Source organism: Panthera uncia (assembly GCF_023721935.1).
Source record: "Panthera uncia isolate 11264 chromosome C1 unlocalized genomic scaffold, Puncia_PCG_1.0 HiC_scaffold_3, whole genome shotgun sequence".
NCBI lineage: Eukaryota > Metazoa > Chordata > Mammalia > Carnivora > Felidae > Panthera > Panthera uncia.
The window spans coordinates 24,267,602-24,285,457 of record NW_026057584.1 but is presented as its reverse complement, the minus strand read 5'-3'; the positions used below and the strand labels follow the sequence as shown (position 1 = coordinate 24,285,457).

Sequence of the window (17,856 nt, the reverse complement as noted above, 5' to 3'; positions counted from 1 at the left end):
CTAGAAATTATAATGTGCCAATAGAAAAGTAGCATATGTTGTTAATATACTTGATCCTGTTTCGAAGTCTGGCATATTCACAAATACACTTAGTTATTAATAACTATTATGGACATCAAATAAAATAATTGTAAATGACCTAAAATAGTTAATAAACTAATCCATACTGTCAAGATCCTTCTTAGAGGTTTTACTTTCACATATAAAATATTGATATTTGGACCATGTGAAAATAATAAGTGCTTAGGCATCACAGATCTTCCACCTGCACAGTCGTGTGTCACTTGGTAAACGACTTAATGTCTCTAATCTTTTGTTTCTTTGCCAGTAAAATGAGGACAGTAGTGTCCATGTTGTAAAGATTAGATGAGATATTGTATGAGACTCACTTAGCATACTTCCTGACATATAACCCTTCAATAAAAATTAGATATAATGATTCCTTGGCTTTTTACCAATGAGGAGTTAATTGTGTTTTAAAAAAATATATACCAATTAAAAAAACCACACTAAATTGTGAAAAGAGAACAGTAAAATGTTGGACAGCTTGAGTTGGAGACACTATGGTATATCCAAGTAAAGATAGTAGGCAATAACAACTGGAGCTGCTAGAGAGACATAAGAGCTCAGAATAATCTACATAGTGGAGAAACAGGGAAGGGAATCAAGAAACTAAGAAGTAATTAAGAGGACCATGGTTAGATGAGCGCTAAAGAAAAACTTATTTTTTGTTGAGTAGGTTGTTTTCGCTGTCTCTTTAAAAATAGGTAACCAAAATCTAAGTCTAACACATTTTCAATCATATTCAAGTGTATTCTTAGAATATTGCCTATGCTGAAAAGTAGGTTTGTGATCTTGGCCAATTATGTAATGAGTCTCGGTTTCCTTATCTACAAAATGGGCTTAATACCACCCACTGTGCAACTTTTAGGGAACACTGAAAATAACGCATGAAGAGTGCCAACGATCATAGTGCTTGGTACAGAGGGGCCATTAAAATAGATACAGGCTGCTGGTAGTGAAGAGAGGTGGTACATCAGAACAATGTAAGGCAAAAGGTAGTATATGACAGGAATGCAGTTTTCATATCAGGAACGCCTAAAAGAATGTTAAAAGAATGGCACAAAAGAAAAAAGTGAAAATTGTATTTAGCATGTGCCTTACAGCGTAGATCCAAAAGAATAAAAGAGATTGAAATGTCAAAGGCCCTGAAGTGAAATATTTCCGAAGCTAATAAAGATCTATTTTATTTGTAATTAAGTGAAGCATGCACATGTAACTTCACCTTTTTACTTCCTTTTGATTTTCAATCCCTTTAGAAAAGTGCTTATCTTTTTCTATTTCTCAACTGGAGGTACTGTCCACTCACAACTGGAGGTGCAGATTTCTAACTTCCTGCTCTGCCTATGCCCCCACCTGCTTATGTATTTCTCCCTCTGGTCTTAAAGTTAGACACAGTGTTACAAATACCTGCTGGCATAAACCCAGGAGCACAATGAAATATATAATTGTAAGCTTGTAAACTTTTATTCTGCATTGTGCAAGTTTTAAATTGAGAATTATTTGTGATAGTACATTGGTTAGAGGTGTAAATATCTAATATAGAGGCTGTTGAATAAAAATAAAAGCAAAATATCTTTTATATAAGAAAATCAATCTTTAAAAGACCCTTCACAAATCCACCCATCTATGAAGGGTAGGTAGGATGGTGAAAAGCATTTCAGTGGGACTCCTAACCACAGGGACATGACATGAAGTTTGGGTTTCAGTGGCTCCATTCTTCAGAGACCAGAAAAGGATATATGGGCTGGGTGTGCTTGTAATAGACACTACGGGTAGAAAGGGCCCTCAAAAGTCACTGAACCCAAACCCCACCCCCTATATCACTGACCAGTTGTTCCTCAGCTGCCTCATTCATTCCTTATCATACAAGGTTACATGAGAGCTTACCACGCCTCACATGAAGGAACTCACTACTTCCCAGGATAGACCATCCCAACATTGGGAAGCTCTAACTGTGAGAAACTCCTTGATGGTGTTCAGTCGAAATCTGACGCCTTACAATTTCAAACAGCTGTTAATGTTTCTGTTCTCCAAGGCTACACAGCACAGTGTTAATCCCTGTTCTATGTAACAGCCCTCTAACTTTTAAAGATGATTATCATGACCCCTTCCCAAGCCTCCTCGTTTCCATACTTGGCATCTCCCTCTTTCTTTAATCTTTTTTCAAGGGAAATGGTACTCCATTATTCTCTTGCAATACAGTTTTTTCTTTGCAAGAAGTAAATAAATCACATATCAAAATCTAAGTTACCAAGAGTACCATAGTTAAATTGATACTCACAATTTCTTTCATGATATTACCTTTTAATTGTGTAAGTATAAAATTTTAAATTGGATGTTTTCTTCTCCTTATCCACCAGAAATGAAGAGAGTATGTGTGGTGCCACCAAGGAACTTGCAACCATGTCTTAAGTGACTTAATGAATGCACAGGACAGATGACACATTGCCAGAAAACTACTCATTCTAATTAATAATATAAGCATGTAATATGGTTAATACCACATAAATTATGGCAATCACAAATACGAATTGCTGAAATTCTTCAGTACCCCAATTTACAGACACATATGACATATCGCCATCCACATCTATTCTCACAAAAATTCATAGTACCCATTTTATTTTAGTCCTTTGGCCTGCCTCCCTTATGTGATTTTCTCCTAGGTTAACTCAATAGTGGACAAGTGGCATCCTGTCTATCATTTTTAAGCCATTTCTTATCAAACTTCAAGTCAAATAAGAAAGTACCTATTCCATTATACGCTTAACTTGGAAACATGTCTCCTTCAAACTGGCTAATACTTAATTGTGGCAAAGTTAGTATGACAATATTCATATACTATTATTTTAAAATACTTACAGCAATGTTTTTATAATGTATACAGGTAATGTTAGAAGTATTTAGTGACACTAATACAAAAGCACATCAGAATGGATCACAGTATTGCTAGAAGAGAGATTTGAAGGGAAGGTCTGTTATTGTGCCAGGTATTAATTCTTTAGTTTATCTGGGATAGTCTAAAGAAGGGGAGCTGGGAGAGGGGTGGATCTGGGAAATCCAATCAAGTAAGAATGTATTTTAATATTTTAACAATTAGCAAATTCTAAGGAATATAGCATTTGAATAATAGTCCTAGTAATGACACTCTGTTGCTCATACTCTTAAAGGACACAAGTCTATACAGAATTTTGAAAATGCCAAACAAAAGTCTCCACATTCTTAGTAGAAATCAAGAATAAACATTAAAGTTATTTTTCATAAATGTGAGTAGGAAGCATTGAAAAGCATTTGATCTTGACTTGGTATGAAATCAAAGATGTCTTTAGTTTAAAACCTTCATGTGCTATATCAGCACATATACAATTACTACAGACTTTAATCAAGAGAGAAGCTGTCTGAAAAAAATTAACCTTGAAATAACCACTGGAAATATGATGAGATGAACAATTCATGAATATGAGAATTATTCTCTATAGTGAGCTTGATTATGGAGAATGTAGTCTTGAACCATGACAAAGCTCTAGCAGATATATAAATAACATTATAACCTTCAAATACCTTATAATTCACCTATGTGAGAAAAGACTTTTAGAAATGCTGTTGGAGAGTCTCAAAATAAGGATATTATTATACAAACACCTGGATTTTCCTAGAATCATGTTTCCATCAAATGTTACATATTTTGTGACATTTTTTCATATATGCTAGCCTCATTCAGAAATTTCACTAAAATGTATTCTTTTGCATGATGGCACTTTTTTTTTTTTTTTTTACAAAGACCAAAGTTTGGGTTTCTTGTTTGTTTTGTTTTATAATGACTTCCTGATAATTACCATGGATCCTATCCTGTTGGCTTATCTGAATGACTAGTTCGAGAATGATTCTCATCCAGATTCAAATCACAAAATTACTATAAAATAACGGGACTTACGATTCCTTCATATGCAGTCAAAATCCTTGAATACCCACTATATATTTACCATATACTCACTATATATGCCCTTGAAATAGATATTTTAGATGTTTTGATATATTTTATTCTTTTCAGACCTGGAACAATTGAAACATTTTTGTTTCTCCTTTTTTTTTTTTTCACTTGTACATCTACCCTCACGGTGCTCCTTCTGCCAGTGAGAAATATGGTACTTACAGAAATTTATTTTTATAGAGCCTATAAATATTGAGTGAAAGCTGTTAAAACTGTGTGAGACAAACTTCATCTGCACCTTTCAAAGAGTGACTGAATCAGTTTGTAGGAGTGAAATAGCATGTATCAGATCTAAATTTGCCAAACAAAATTAGCTGCATGCCATTGTTTGTCTTATCTCCTTCTCTGGCTCATGGTGTGCTAATTCTGGCCACAAGCAATATAGTAAGCACAGAAATAACGAATGCCCCTTTAACTAACAGTTGCATAAAATGTTTTGTCTAGTTCAATTTATCTCAAACCTTTTTATACTTTCAAATTTCATCCTGTACTTTAAAAAAAGAAAAAAAAAGGGGAAAAAAAGGCCACTAAAGAATGATATTAGAATACCAATCACTTCAGTTTCCGTTAATTCTAAGTACACTTTTAAAAGCTTCGATATATCACCAGGGATAATGGGGCTGCTAAATTTGAAGTTTAAACAACTGGGAAATATTATTAACTGTTCAGTTGATATTTTTACATAGTAAAAGTGTAACTTGAAATACCAATCCTGTGATTGTTACTTAAATGTGTTAATATATTAGTTAAATATCACCATATATCTGAACTGAGTACTGATTTTAATTTAGATGCATTGTTTCATTCACAGCTAGTAATAATGTCTACTATAGTTAAAATGACTACATTTAACTTAGCTAGAGGGTAAAAGTCAAAGACAGATTTTTATCCATGCTAAATAACAAATGACTAACAATTCAATGAGCTATATATTTCAAGGGGTAGGGACTTAACAATACAGTTTTTACATTCCAAAACTGCAAGATTTCTTCAAATCACACCCACCTATTATAAACTACAGAGCTGTCTAAGAGATAGTATTACATGACCCATATTCAAAAATACGTTATCAGGAAAATATATATATACCTGGATTTGGCATGGTCATAGTTAGAGAAAAATATTCTAAAAGTACCTCTGTGTAGTGCATATGTAGTACATATATCCACGTAGTACATACATCAGCCAAAGACATACTTTAGTGCCTTACAGTATGATTTTGCTCCATATGACTTTTTTTTCCCTGAAGCAATGTATTCTTCTATATTAACAGTGGAATACCAACTACATACAGTAGGGGAAAAAACAACTAAAAATTACACAATGATACTCAAAATTCTTCGTAAATAGGAAACAATGTTACTTCATAAAATATATAATTTTCAAACATAGGCAGATTTACCACAAAGTTTTGTGGGTTTTTTAAGGCTTTTGATTCAGAGCCCCTCTATGGCATTGGTGCATTCCAAGGCTCTGTTCCTAATTTGTATTTTATTTCTGAATCGTAAGTACAGGAAATAAAACCTTAGATATACCCCTGCTTTGAAGTCTTTTTCAAGAAGACAAAGCTACCACGATAGTTTCTTTTAGTATACTAAATACAAAGAACTCTGGAGAGAATACAATGGAGGAGGAGAAATACAGTGTCACCTACAGGAGGACACCTTAAATGATAGATTTATTGGACAAGTTTCTTCACATGGCTACAGGAAAAGCAAAAAGCTGTTGACCTGAAGGCAGAAGAAATAGGTGTACTAAGCATCTCTTTCCCACACAGTGGGACAAGTGAAGGAGCAATACCTTTGAGAGGCATCCCTAGCTTCTGTCAATCAAGCAGAAGGCAGAGCCAGCTGGTTCTCAGGACAGGGCAGGCATGTAACTGTACCAGACTAATGCAACAACCAGGCTTCACTCTCACATACCACTTGTTTATATCTCTGTTTCCTCATAGTAGGAACAATAATCCCTGACTCAAACTCTCTTCTCATTAAGCTTGCAGGAAAAACAATCCAGAAAGTTCCAAAAGAATTCAGACAGAAGTGCTAATGTCTCTATGCCCAATTCTCTTATTAAGAGATTATTGTTTAGACAGGTAACTTTGAAAGTTACATTAACTTTTCAAGCTATTATAAACTAAAGTAATTTTAGAATACTGCAGTGACCTAGACAGGGTGACTTTCTTAGAATCTTGTAATTGGAGAAGAAATGTCTGGAAGAGCATCTTCCACTCACAGAATTTGACTCAATAGAGACTATAATCATTTCACTAATTTTCAGAAGGCAGAATGGATCATCAAAAAGAGCAGCTTAAGAGAATCCCAACCACCTCTCATTCAGTTATGCGGCAAGTGCTTTCTTAAAAGAACACTTTTTAAATGGTAGGCATATGTCTAGTTGTCTATTTTAAGATACTAAGAAATCTCAGTTATAAGAAAGTTGTATTATCACATATATCTATGAATAGAAAATACTGCATTCTGTCTGGAACCATTTTTTCATGAAATGCTTATCAGCATCTCTCTGGAGGGAAATATGTCTCCCAAATGTTTGGAAAATCACTTAATAACATATTTTTTTATATTGTTTTATTGGCCTCATCTATCTTTCTTTAAAATAAAGGAGAAAGTTGGCATCCTAAGCTTCTTATATGCTCTCCTGTTCCTAATACTGTCCTGAAATACTTTGATGGATCGGTACATGCTTATTTCTTAAAAAGTTATTAAAAATTTTAAATGGGAGATAAGAAATAACAATGTGATGGCACATAAAAATAGTGGACTATAAAAACAGTTACATGTTTAAGAATGGTATTCACATATATTTAACTCACCAAAAATAAAACCAACAGAAATACTTTGTACCATATTATGAGCAGACTCTAAAAATGGGAATGGGGACAAATGAAATATTCTTGGAAACAATCCATTGAAAGAAATACCCTAGGAAGCTCGAGAAAGCTACTAAAGAAATTCCCAGGGTAAACACGCCTAATATCTATTATTAAGAATTCTATAATTATGTTTATAGAACAGCTTACTTTGTGCATTATATGGCTTAATTACAAATAATAGCCATCCATGAATGAGCTGAAAATTGTTTCAGCAAATGTATGTTATTTTTTCATTTAAAAAATATTTTTAAAGAGCTTACTATATATATGGCACTGCATTAGTTTCAGCAGGGGATAAAAACTCTTGCTCTTAAAAAGTTAAAACTGTAGTATGGTTTAAGATTAAGTGCCAAATTAAGCAACAGAGATAAGGATTATAGACTAATCAATGAGAAAAGATGTAATGAAGAGCTATGATAGAATGTAGAATTGAAAAGATTCAACAGTTTGAACAGGCAGAGGCACCAAATGAACCAATTCAAGAGAAGGGGGTAAGAAAAAGCAGAGACAACAAGCAAGGTTATCGTTATGGAATACTGACTAGATCAGCATGGTTCTTAGAATCCATCATAAGAATACTCAAGAATGGATGTTTACAAATCTGAACACTATTTTAGTAGGCTTTGAACTTTACAGTGGGAGTCCATTGAAGGCTTCTGAATAGAAAGTAGGATAATAAAAGTATTGTATTACAAATGGTCATCTGGCAATGATAAGAAGAAAGTGTTAAAGAAAAGAGGACATTGAACAAGGGGACCAGCGCAGCGGACCTTGCAATAGCCCTGCTATGAGGTTTTTAAAGATTAGGTGGGGTCAATAAAAATCTCAGGGAATAAATTTTGAGCTATATAATCTATATAAAGCTATATAATCAAATTCCCTTTTTAAAAAAGTGTCTAACTGCTTTAGTTCTAGATAAAATGATAGGACAAAAGGAATTCCTGAAAACAAAAGTGTGTGACTAAAAGACATACTGTTTCTGTTTTATTTTTATTTGGTTTTCATAGGTCTCTGTAGAAAGGAACTCATATTCTCATATTCTCTAAGCCCATGGGGAAGAACAGAAAATAATGACAAAGACAGATTTTAATAAAAGGAGAGTTCACCTATACAGCAAAATAGTCACTACCATCCATGACCCCATGACTAGTAGGCATTCCCCTACTAGTGATGGTGACCCATCCTGAAATACAGAATTGTACAACTTATTAATCAAGGTATAACCATACTAGATATAGTCACAGAACCTGGAGAATCTATTGCCAGTTTTTGTGTTTTTTTGTTTTTTTTTTTTTAGTCCTAACAAGCCTAGCCATGAGATAATCCTTAGCAGATCAAAGAAGATGCATCTATTTAAAGCAGGTTTATAATACCTACTTGTATCCTAAAGGCTTAAAACCTGAATGTCCACCCATGCTGGTATATGTATATGGTAACAGTCAGATGAGTAGTAAAAATTTAGGTGAAATTTACTATTTACAAATCTGATATTTCTGGGAAACAAACAAGTGTTTATTGTACCATTCAGTGTCTTCTCTTTAAACACCTTTAGGCTGTATTTCAAATGAAATATATGTAAACGTTCATACAGCCTTGATACCTATTACTCTAATTCCCTAGAGTCAGAAACTGAGTCTTGCATATTCTTACTGGTGTTTAGTATGCTTCACTAACCCCTACAATATTGGAAATAACGTGATTAACAGTAATGACCCTGAGCTATATCTCAGGGGAGAGGTTTAATGATGTTACACAGGAAGTTTCATGGTGCGTCTATGTTAATGTTTTACAGGGGGTCCATTTTCATCTCAAATTCCTAACAGGAATTGACTCTTCCTGCCAAAATAAGTTTCTAATTTCCCTTCTGTCACTATGGCCCAGGAGAATGCTGATTATGTCCCAGGAAGCACTGACCCTTGAGGGAAGACAGAGACAACCAAAAAGAGTTAGGCTTAAATCAACAAAACAGCAAAGTAACAAGGCCCACAGGCAGGATCTTACAGAAGGCAACTAGAGGGAGGCAAATTGTCACAGAAATACATTTATAAAGCCTTAGTACTTAAAGCACAGCTTATATACTTGTTCAAAGAATATAACTAATCTTAGTAGGGGTCCGAAGAAAGAAGGCAGCCCAACAAAGACAGTGGAAAAGAAAAAGAACCTTAGTCCAAGGATGGCCCTGGAAGAATCTGAAATACTTCCACAGATTTGCTGGTTAAGGGTCCCCACCAATTAAATGGTGATGAAGAGCCTATTGTTTAGTCTTTGTAAGTCATTTTATTTAAGCATGTATATTGCTTAATACAGAATAGAGACATAACCATTCTCTACTTGCTGGTCATCTTCATAAAGTCCCAGGGAAAAGAATATCTTGTATACAGATACAAATGTGGACTACTCTTATTTAACTTTCAGAGTCAAAATTCTATGGATAGGTCTCATCAGATCCTTGTACAAATCCTCTTACAGAACTATGTTTTAACAAAGTTGTTCTATTTTTTTTTAATCTTAATGTGTGGCAAGCTACAAATGCAATCAATGATTACTTCCTAAATATAAATTAAAGATGCTGATGATCCCACAGTCTTCCCCTTGAAAGGAACTTCACAGTATGGTAGTTAGGCTTATGGTTCCAATCCATTTGCTTTCATTTCAATTTTGCAATTCCCTTCTAAAGCAACACAACTTTGTATTTGCTTATTCCTTTTTCTAAGTGTCTGCAAACTTCTCAAGTACTACATGTGTTAAGGAAAAATGATACTGGTGTCAGAAGCTGCCAACCAACTTATATCATCTCACTTCTCTGTGCTTCTAGTTTTTTCTTCACTTAAAAAAAATGATAGGACTGCACTAGATCAGTAGTTTCTAAACAGTGCTAGATTTCTGTGAAGCAAGCACAGGAGAGTAGAGGCAAGAATGGAAAGAAAGTGGGGGAGTGACAAAGTCAAGGACAAAGCTGGCATCCAGCTGCAGCTTTAACAAAAGCAGCCCTCCTTTTCCCCTTTTACCTGTTTTTAGATACCAGGGCTACAACACATGAATTCACTTGAAAAGAAGTCCACTAAACAAAATTAATTAAAAACCAAAGGATTTCTCTTTATAAAAAATCTAAACACAATTTTTCTAACTGAATCATGCTAAAAATTCAAGATGTGAAGCATTTACGTATCACTCTAGCTATACTAAGAGAGACAGAGGAAATGGAGACACAGAGCAGGAAGTCTAACCCAAGATCACATAGAAAATGATTGTGTGACCAGAATCCGATTCTTCTAACTTTCATTCTGGTGCTTTATTCTGTATCATCACACAATAGCAGGGCTGCTGTGCCACTGCCCACAGCTCAAGTGTGCACCATTCCCATTCAATTCTATGTGGCTGCTGCCCCCTGGATTTGTGCAAAGCAACGGGCCTGCAGAGCAATCACTCAAAATGAAAACAACTGTAAAACAATTACTGTATGTTCAAAAAAAAAAAAAAACACTTTACAAATAGGCCCCATATATTTCACCTCTATGTCATAAAAGTGAGACAGTTCTCTTCCCTCTTAAAAAATTAATACAAATAGAAACCACTAGTTTCAGTGTCAGTATGAAAACAAGAAAGTGACTTTAAAGCTTTTATTAAAGATTTGGAAAACAGGTCAATTTATTTAATAAACATGTCAGAATTATCAACAACCCAGGAGAGAAAAAGCCACACACAATGAAATCTAAAAAGATCACAGAGCAATTCTGAAAAGTAATATTTTTGGGAAACGGACTTCAAATACAAATGTTTTGGATTTAATAACCTCTTTATTTCATGAGGACAGGTGTTCTTATGGCAGACATAGTCTGCTGAAAGTTTACATTATGTTTATTTATATGTGTGTACACATTTTAAAATATATCAATTAACTGGACTGGAATATATCTCAGTATTATAAAAGACTTTAAAGTCATTTTTCAGAAACTGCTATACATTGGAGAAACAGAGTGTGTCACATGCATTTTCCCCCTCAGGCACAGGAGCCAAGTCACAAAGACATGGAGTGAGTTGCTCAAGGTATTAACAAGAAATGGGAGGAACCGCCATACAATGTAGAAATTTACAGTGGGTCTGATTTAAACCACCTAGCTGTGTCCTATGTCACACTTAACCACAAAATCAGCAGTTAATGTGTCCTTCAAATTACGTAAAACAGCTATGGTTCAGAACACATTGATCTAGGACCTTTTCATTAAACAATATTAAGAAAATTAAGAAACGGTCACTGTAAACTGTAAACTCCAGTCAACAACTGTGTTAGAAAGCTTGAAAGTAAGGTTTTACACAAACTTCCCAATAGTTAAAATAATTCAGAAAATGCATATTAAAGATGAAGTTTTGTTCCATATGGTCAAATATAACATAGAACATTCCTAAAATGATATAACCTGAAGAAAAGTTTATAATTAGATTCTACCCTGAATACATACTCAGATCATTGTAAAAGATAACAGTGGAGTATGTGTGACAATTTTTATAGAACCGCTATAGGCTTGAACATGTATAGGATAATTTTAATGTAAACACTAACATCTTTATAAAGCAGTATCACTCAAAGGGTGAAATCAGACAGCAAGTGCCAGCAAGTCTGCAAGTAACAGAATATCTTTTTGGATCATTTGCTTCATTTATGTTTTGGGCACTTACAAATTACACATAGATGTCCAACAGCAGCAGAACACTGTAAAATTAAGCAAAAACTTGTTGCTATTTTTAATATGTTAAATCTTCTTAATAACTGGCTTAAAATAATATAAGCATAACACCACTTCAAAGCATTATAATGTTTAAGGTACTCTAATTCAATTTACTGTCTAAAATGTGTACCTTACATAGTCATTCATCTCAAGGTGGCTATAATCACAAGGCTTCAGAGAATATTTAGAGAGACAATTCCTTGCATCCCTAGTATTTTTGAAATGACAGTAGTCTACCTTCCTTCCTTGGTCAAGAGAAGAAAAGAGGCAAGAGATAGGGAAAAAGGGACTTCTCTATAGAAAGATCTGGCCTTGGAGTCAGGGTTTCTGAGATGTGCTAGTGATCTTGGATCGATGCCTTTTTATTTTCTTTCAGGAATAAATCTGCGCAATGGAATGGCTTGCAATTGTCCAGCCAACCAGCCATATCAGATTTATCAGAAAGAAAGAATGAAAACTGGCTCAGAGGACTCCTGCAGTGGCTGAGTGGCAGGTTGCTGGGAAAGGCACACACAGAAAAGAATACACTTAGTGGTGGAGGGGAATATATTCACATGTGTAAACTCAATAAATAATAAGATGTAAAGAAAGAATCTATAGTAATGGAAAGGGTGAATGCATAAGACATGATAAATAGTACTTCTATTTAAGAACTAAAGGGATGAAAGCTCATGAATACTAAATATTTGAATCCACTCTAGGGAGGAAATATGATTTTTCCCTCAAATGAATGCAAACTCTAAAAATCAGCCAATTCAAACTTACTGTGTTCAGGTTAGTGTAAAAAATCCATAAATCTGTAAAGTGCATGCCCTGGTAAATATTCTAATCTAATTTCTTAATTAAAACACATTTCCAGTGACTAAATGAAAATATATATAAAGCAGTAAGTACTGATTTTCAAAAAAAAAAAATGACTTTCTACGCATGAATAATTAAAATAAAAGCAGTTTGGTTTAAGAGGAAAAAAAATCAGAAAATGAGGAATCATGACACAACCAGTCATTCAATTTTATCGTAACAGTCCATAGGATAGTACTTTCAAGTGATTTGCAGTTATAATAGGTATAAATTTGTTTAGAACCATTCTGAAGAAAAAAATACCTCATCTAAAAAGATTCCTTTTACATACACTAGAATTTCAAAATTAAAACAGTGTACCCCATGGATGTGCTTACAGTAAACATGTGTAGGAAAGAAGATTGATATTTTTGAAAATATATTTAATATCTTTTATCACCATTTATGTAAGTTTTGTTAACTTTTTTTATTCTCAAATGTGTATTAAAGAATCAACCCTAGGTTTGGAGATGTATCTTAAATATGTAGCAAAAAATGTATGTTATTTTATACAATGAAAAGCAGGACTAAGTTACTTGGAAATAAGAAATGGAAACTGAACTTGTCCATCCCACATCTACTGAGGTATGTAAGAGCATCACTTCACTACTATATATTGTATTTCAATTCAAAGGTGATGTTAGTTTTCAATCATACCAGGAAAACAGAAATTCTGAAATTACTCCTTTTGGTAGCGAAGGCTTTATAATGGTCATATAAAGGGCCTTTGGCTATAATAGTTTAGATAAAATGAGTTACTGGAAATGAGACGAAGTCCTTCAGATTTATCTAAAAACTGTCTTCTCTAAAGCAATAGAAGAAAACATACAAAAACAGGACCTCTTCCATTACAATTATTTTAATAAATATCTTAAATCTATACAACAGAATCCTTCCCCTACCCATATCTTTATTCTGTTCACATAGAGCAGTAAATAAGGTGCATTCCTTCTGCTTCTTAAGAAATTAGCATTTCAAAAATATGCCACTTTCCCCTGAACTCCAAGCGTGTCTAATAATGCGAGAAGCAGATTGTCTTCCCTCGTTTCCTTAATTTGTTTCATCTAAAAGCAATTCACTCAACATCTTGTCGCCCTCTGGCAGCTTAGTTTACTTATCCGCACTTAATTTCTCATTTGGACCAAAACAAACTCCTCCAAACTGCTACTGACTGCTAACCGCGAGAGGGGAGACACGCAGTATGTATTTACTTGGGAACATACAGCTTCACATACACAGCCTACTCCAGACAGTAACTTGGTTTTATAAAAGCACTATATTAAAACCAGCTGAACTTTCCTTGCGAGGTGTTGTTGCAGGATGGGGGTGGGGCAGGGCGAAAAAAAGAAGTCCCCGGGGCATTTTACAGTTTCCAGTGGATCACCTTAGCGTGGGTGTCACAATTATCCCAGGGATGCACCCGAGAGCTTTTTTTGTGTGCGGCCCTTTCATCTAGATCACTTTGTGTTTTGAACAAGCAAGGCTCGCCTTTGTGCCCCTAGAATTTCAAGTACAGAGTCACGCACGGAACAACAATGGCACGCTAATCCTCGCGCTCTAAATGGGCTCACTTGTGGGTCTGACAATTCGCGGGGGGGAAGAGAGAAGAGACCAGCGAGGGCGCGAGGCGGTGTCGCCTGAGACGAGGAAAAGGACAGCTGCAGAACTAATTTGGATTACATTCTTTGCAGAAATTCTGAAAAGGGCTTTTCGGCATAGCTCAACCCTGAGCCACACAGTTAATACCAAATTGCTGCGGACTCGGAGCCGGGTCCCCCAGCGGCTGAGGCTGAACCAGACAGCCCCCAGTAGGTTGCCTCGTAGAAATTCCTCTCCGCTAAGCCTGCCTGTCGGTCGGGCAACTGCTTTTGAATGGGTCAATGTGCATAATCAACCCATTGAGGGAAAATATGAAGGGACTTGGAGTGGGGAGGGAGATAAAAAGGGATGTATCTAAGACGCCGCTTGGAATCTCAAGTCCGTGTTGGTGTAATTCCGGAGGTGGCTGGAGCGCGGGACCTGGTATGCATGAAGAATTTCGGAGCATTTGGGAGGGTGCAAACGGCCGGTACAAACGGCGCACATTGGTGCCATTCGAAGGTCATTTTGAAAGGCTCGATGATTGTAACTTGTTATTTACTAGGCTAGGAGGGGTAGGCGGCAGCGGCGGAGGCGGAGCGGGAAAACTACAGCGCTGTTTTCTTGGTGAGGTCAGAAGGACACCCTCCGGGGCCTAAAGGTCTCCTACCGCCACTCCCGCGGGGTTTTATCTTCTCTTCTCCAGCTGCCTCCCACGCTCCCGCGGCCAGCCCCGGATGGTCCCGGAAATCTCCCCCGCTCTCCAAAAAGTCCCCTTTGGCTGCATCTGACACCGGTCCTCCGTCCTTTCCCGTCCCACTTTCATCCACAGGAAACTCAAGTGTCAGAAACTTTGAGCAACCTCGCACTGCAGGTGCTGTCATTAGCCGTGCCCGCCGCGGTGCGCCAGCCCCACCCCGCAGCCTCTCGGGGGTCAATTAGCCTTCTGCCTGTCCAAGTACCTGGGGCTCGAGCGTTCCAGCTAACAGTGGCAGCGCAGTCGCGCCCGCCTCGGGTTAAATCAATTCACGCAACGGGTCGGCTCGGCTGCCGCGCCGGGCAGTAAACAGAGAAGTTGGAGGGACTCCGGCCAATCGCAAGTTGAACTACAGGAAGAACTCCTCCTGAAGCCAAACACAGCCACCGATGCGAAGGCCGGGCTCCCGGCTCAAGTATGTCAACCTCCCCCCCACCCCCCGCCCTTTTTTTTTAAGAGGGCACGCAGGCATGCAAGCTCCCTCGAGTCTATGGGGCGAAGGCTCCGAGTCGCGGGCGTGGGAGGCCCAGAGTTCCGTGCACCCGCCGGAGGCGCGCCCTCCCGCCGCGCTCCAGCTGCCCTGGGCTGGGCTCAGGAGTCTGACCCCACAAGCTCCGGCGACCGGCCGGGGACGCAGCGGCCTCCGGCAGCACACACAGGTGCAAAGCCCTGCTCTCGGAGCTCCACTCCCCACAGTCCTCCCGCTCTCAAGAGGCCCAGCTGACACCGCCCGGGACCCCAGCTCTTCGGAAGCCCGGGCGGCGCGCGCTTCTTGGAAGCTTTCACTCTCCCCGGCCCGGACGGCGAGAGGACCGCCTCCTCTAACTCGGGAATTCTGTCTCCCACGTCCCGCACCACAGGCTGGACTAGAAGGGATCCCGCTTAGGCTGGGAGAAAACGCGCGAGAAAGAAAGAAGGGGGGTTAAGGAGAGAGAAAAAAGGGATAGGGGCGCAGAGTGGTAGTTCATGATAAATAAAACGAAGGCACACAAAAAGGTTAAGTTTGGGGACAGAAAGAGGGGCGAACGAAAGCCCACGGAAGAGGCCCGGGTGGAGCGGTCCCTCCGTGCCTGGGAACCAGCGGGTCACAGGTTCGCGGAAGGGGGCGAGGGAGCCACCCGACGCAGCCAAGGCGGCGGGAGCAGGTTCAACAACTGGAGCGCGAGAAGGAACCGCGCACGACCCACCTGACTGAGAAGCATTGGGCTGGACGGTCCCCGCCGCCAGGAGAAGGCTCACCCAGACCCACAGTCCTGTCGCCAGCTTCATTTTGTGGAAGTCTCAGATCCCTTGCTGACCATTACATGTCCAAATGGCATATCCCCTTTCGGGCACGCGGAGGAGATCCCTCGGCCAGGCGCGCTTCGGGGCGCGAGGGGGACTGGCGCGCGACGTGCGCGGTGCACCGGCTCCGAGCACCGGCGCCCGAGTCCGCGCCGGCGGGTCCAGGGCCGGGGACCGGAGCAGGGGGTGAGGGTGCGCGCTTGTGTGGGAGTGTGCTCGAGTGTGTGCGCGTGGTGCTCCGGGCCGGACTGTGCAGCTATTTCCCTGTATGAGCCTTCGCTTTCTCGCTCCCTCCTGACTTTCTCTCACTGGTTGGTCAACAATAAAAAGGAAGGGGGAAAAAGGTTTCCAAAAAAAGTTGATTGCAAAGAGGCGGTAGGTTTCCGGCTCCCCCCCCCCCCAGCCGGGCTATGTTCGGCTCCCTTTTCAGTTTCCTTGCACCTCCAGTCCAAATTGGGAGGGGAAGGGGGGGTAGCTTCTCGCTTCTCCCCCGATCCTGTCCTTTTTCCTGTCAGCTTTCCTCACACTTGTCCGGCGGCTGCGGTAATTAAAGCTCCGAGCGTCATTTCCAACGCTCCGCGGTCTCCAGCTGCAGCCCCACAGAGAAATTAATAAGACTACGGGAGGGGGGGGGTAAAAAAAAAAAAAAGGTGGGGGGGCGGATAAAACAACCCTCCACGCAACCAGGCTGGCTCTGCTCAGCCGCGAAAACCCCGCCCCCGCTCTGACCCAACTAGCCACGCCTTTTCCCCCGCCCCCCACTCCCCAAAGGGGAACCTTATTGGCTCAGACACTCCCCAAAATCCTCAGTCTCAGGAGTTGGGAAAACACCTGTCTGGGAGCGGGCGCGTGCTGGTGGGGGCGGAGAAAGCTGGATTTAAAGGGCTCACCCGAGACAACGCACTGAAACAGAAGGCCCAAGACAGCTGGCCCGCGGAGTGCGGAGACCACCGGAGGGTTGCTTACAGAAGAAGAAAAAAAAAATTTTTTTTTTTTTTTTTTTTTTTTTTGCTTAAACCATTTTCTCTATTGTCCCCCTGTGCTCATCCAGACTGGACCCAGAACTGGAAGATAACGTTGCTTCCGGCATAAAGTCTTTACCCTTTTCTAACCTTTCATGCTCCACACTCAGTGGTTTAAAAGGCGGTTCAGCAACCGGTAACCTCTGCTGACTAGGTAATCCTGGGGAGATAATCACCTGTTTTCCCAACTATGTCATCTATCCCACGTTTCCTACCCTCACAGTGACCACTTTTGTAACAGCTGCGTGCGTTCATTTTCAGACTTTTTTCACCTTTTCCTTGGACTCTAGGACAACTTGGTTTGGGGTTCATTCTCAGTAAGCAGATTCTTGTCCAAAGCTATGAATTTGGTTCTAAAGGGCTACCAATTGTCCTACTCCTCAGCTGTTCAATGTGAAAGAACTTAAGGCCATGGCAGGACATAACCAACTTCAAATGACAAGGCTTATGCTACAGTGGACCCAATGTTAGGCCCCTTCTATGCTGTCACTCTCCAAGTCCACACTCCCTCGTCCCCACTTTATTGCTAACTATAGGAGTTTCTGTGCTTTACTTGACATAGAATATCCCAGAATTGGGTCATATCAGAGTACATATCCCTTGCCTTTTAGAGCTCTGAAACTGTACCCTGGGCAGAGGCCAGAACCTCCTGGGGATAGTAGGTTATTGGTTTGCTATTTGCACAGGCATTCTATGTATGATTT

At 39.2% G+C, this 17,856-nt stretch overlaps 1 protein-coding gene across 1 annotated transcript in view; it reads right to left on the bottom strand.

Moving 5' to 3' along the window:
- The window catches only part of LOC125911761 (receptor tyrosine-protein kinase erbB-4-like), a 616,386-nt gene extending 599,588 nt beyond the window's left edge, over positions 1–16,798 (bottom strand). Inside the window, exon 1 of the mRNA XM_049615863.1 lies at positions 16,034–16,798. Coding sequence (XP_049471820.1) covers positions 16,034–16,115 — 82 coding nt within the window. The 5' untranslated portion in view covers positions 16,116–16,798. The remainder of the gene's footprint in view (positions 1–16,033) is intronic.
- Positions 16,799–17,856: the final 1,058 nt, after the last annotated feature.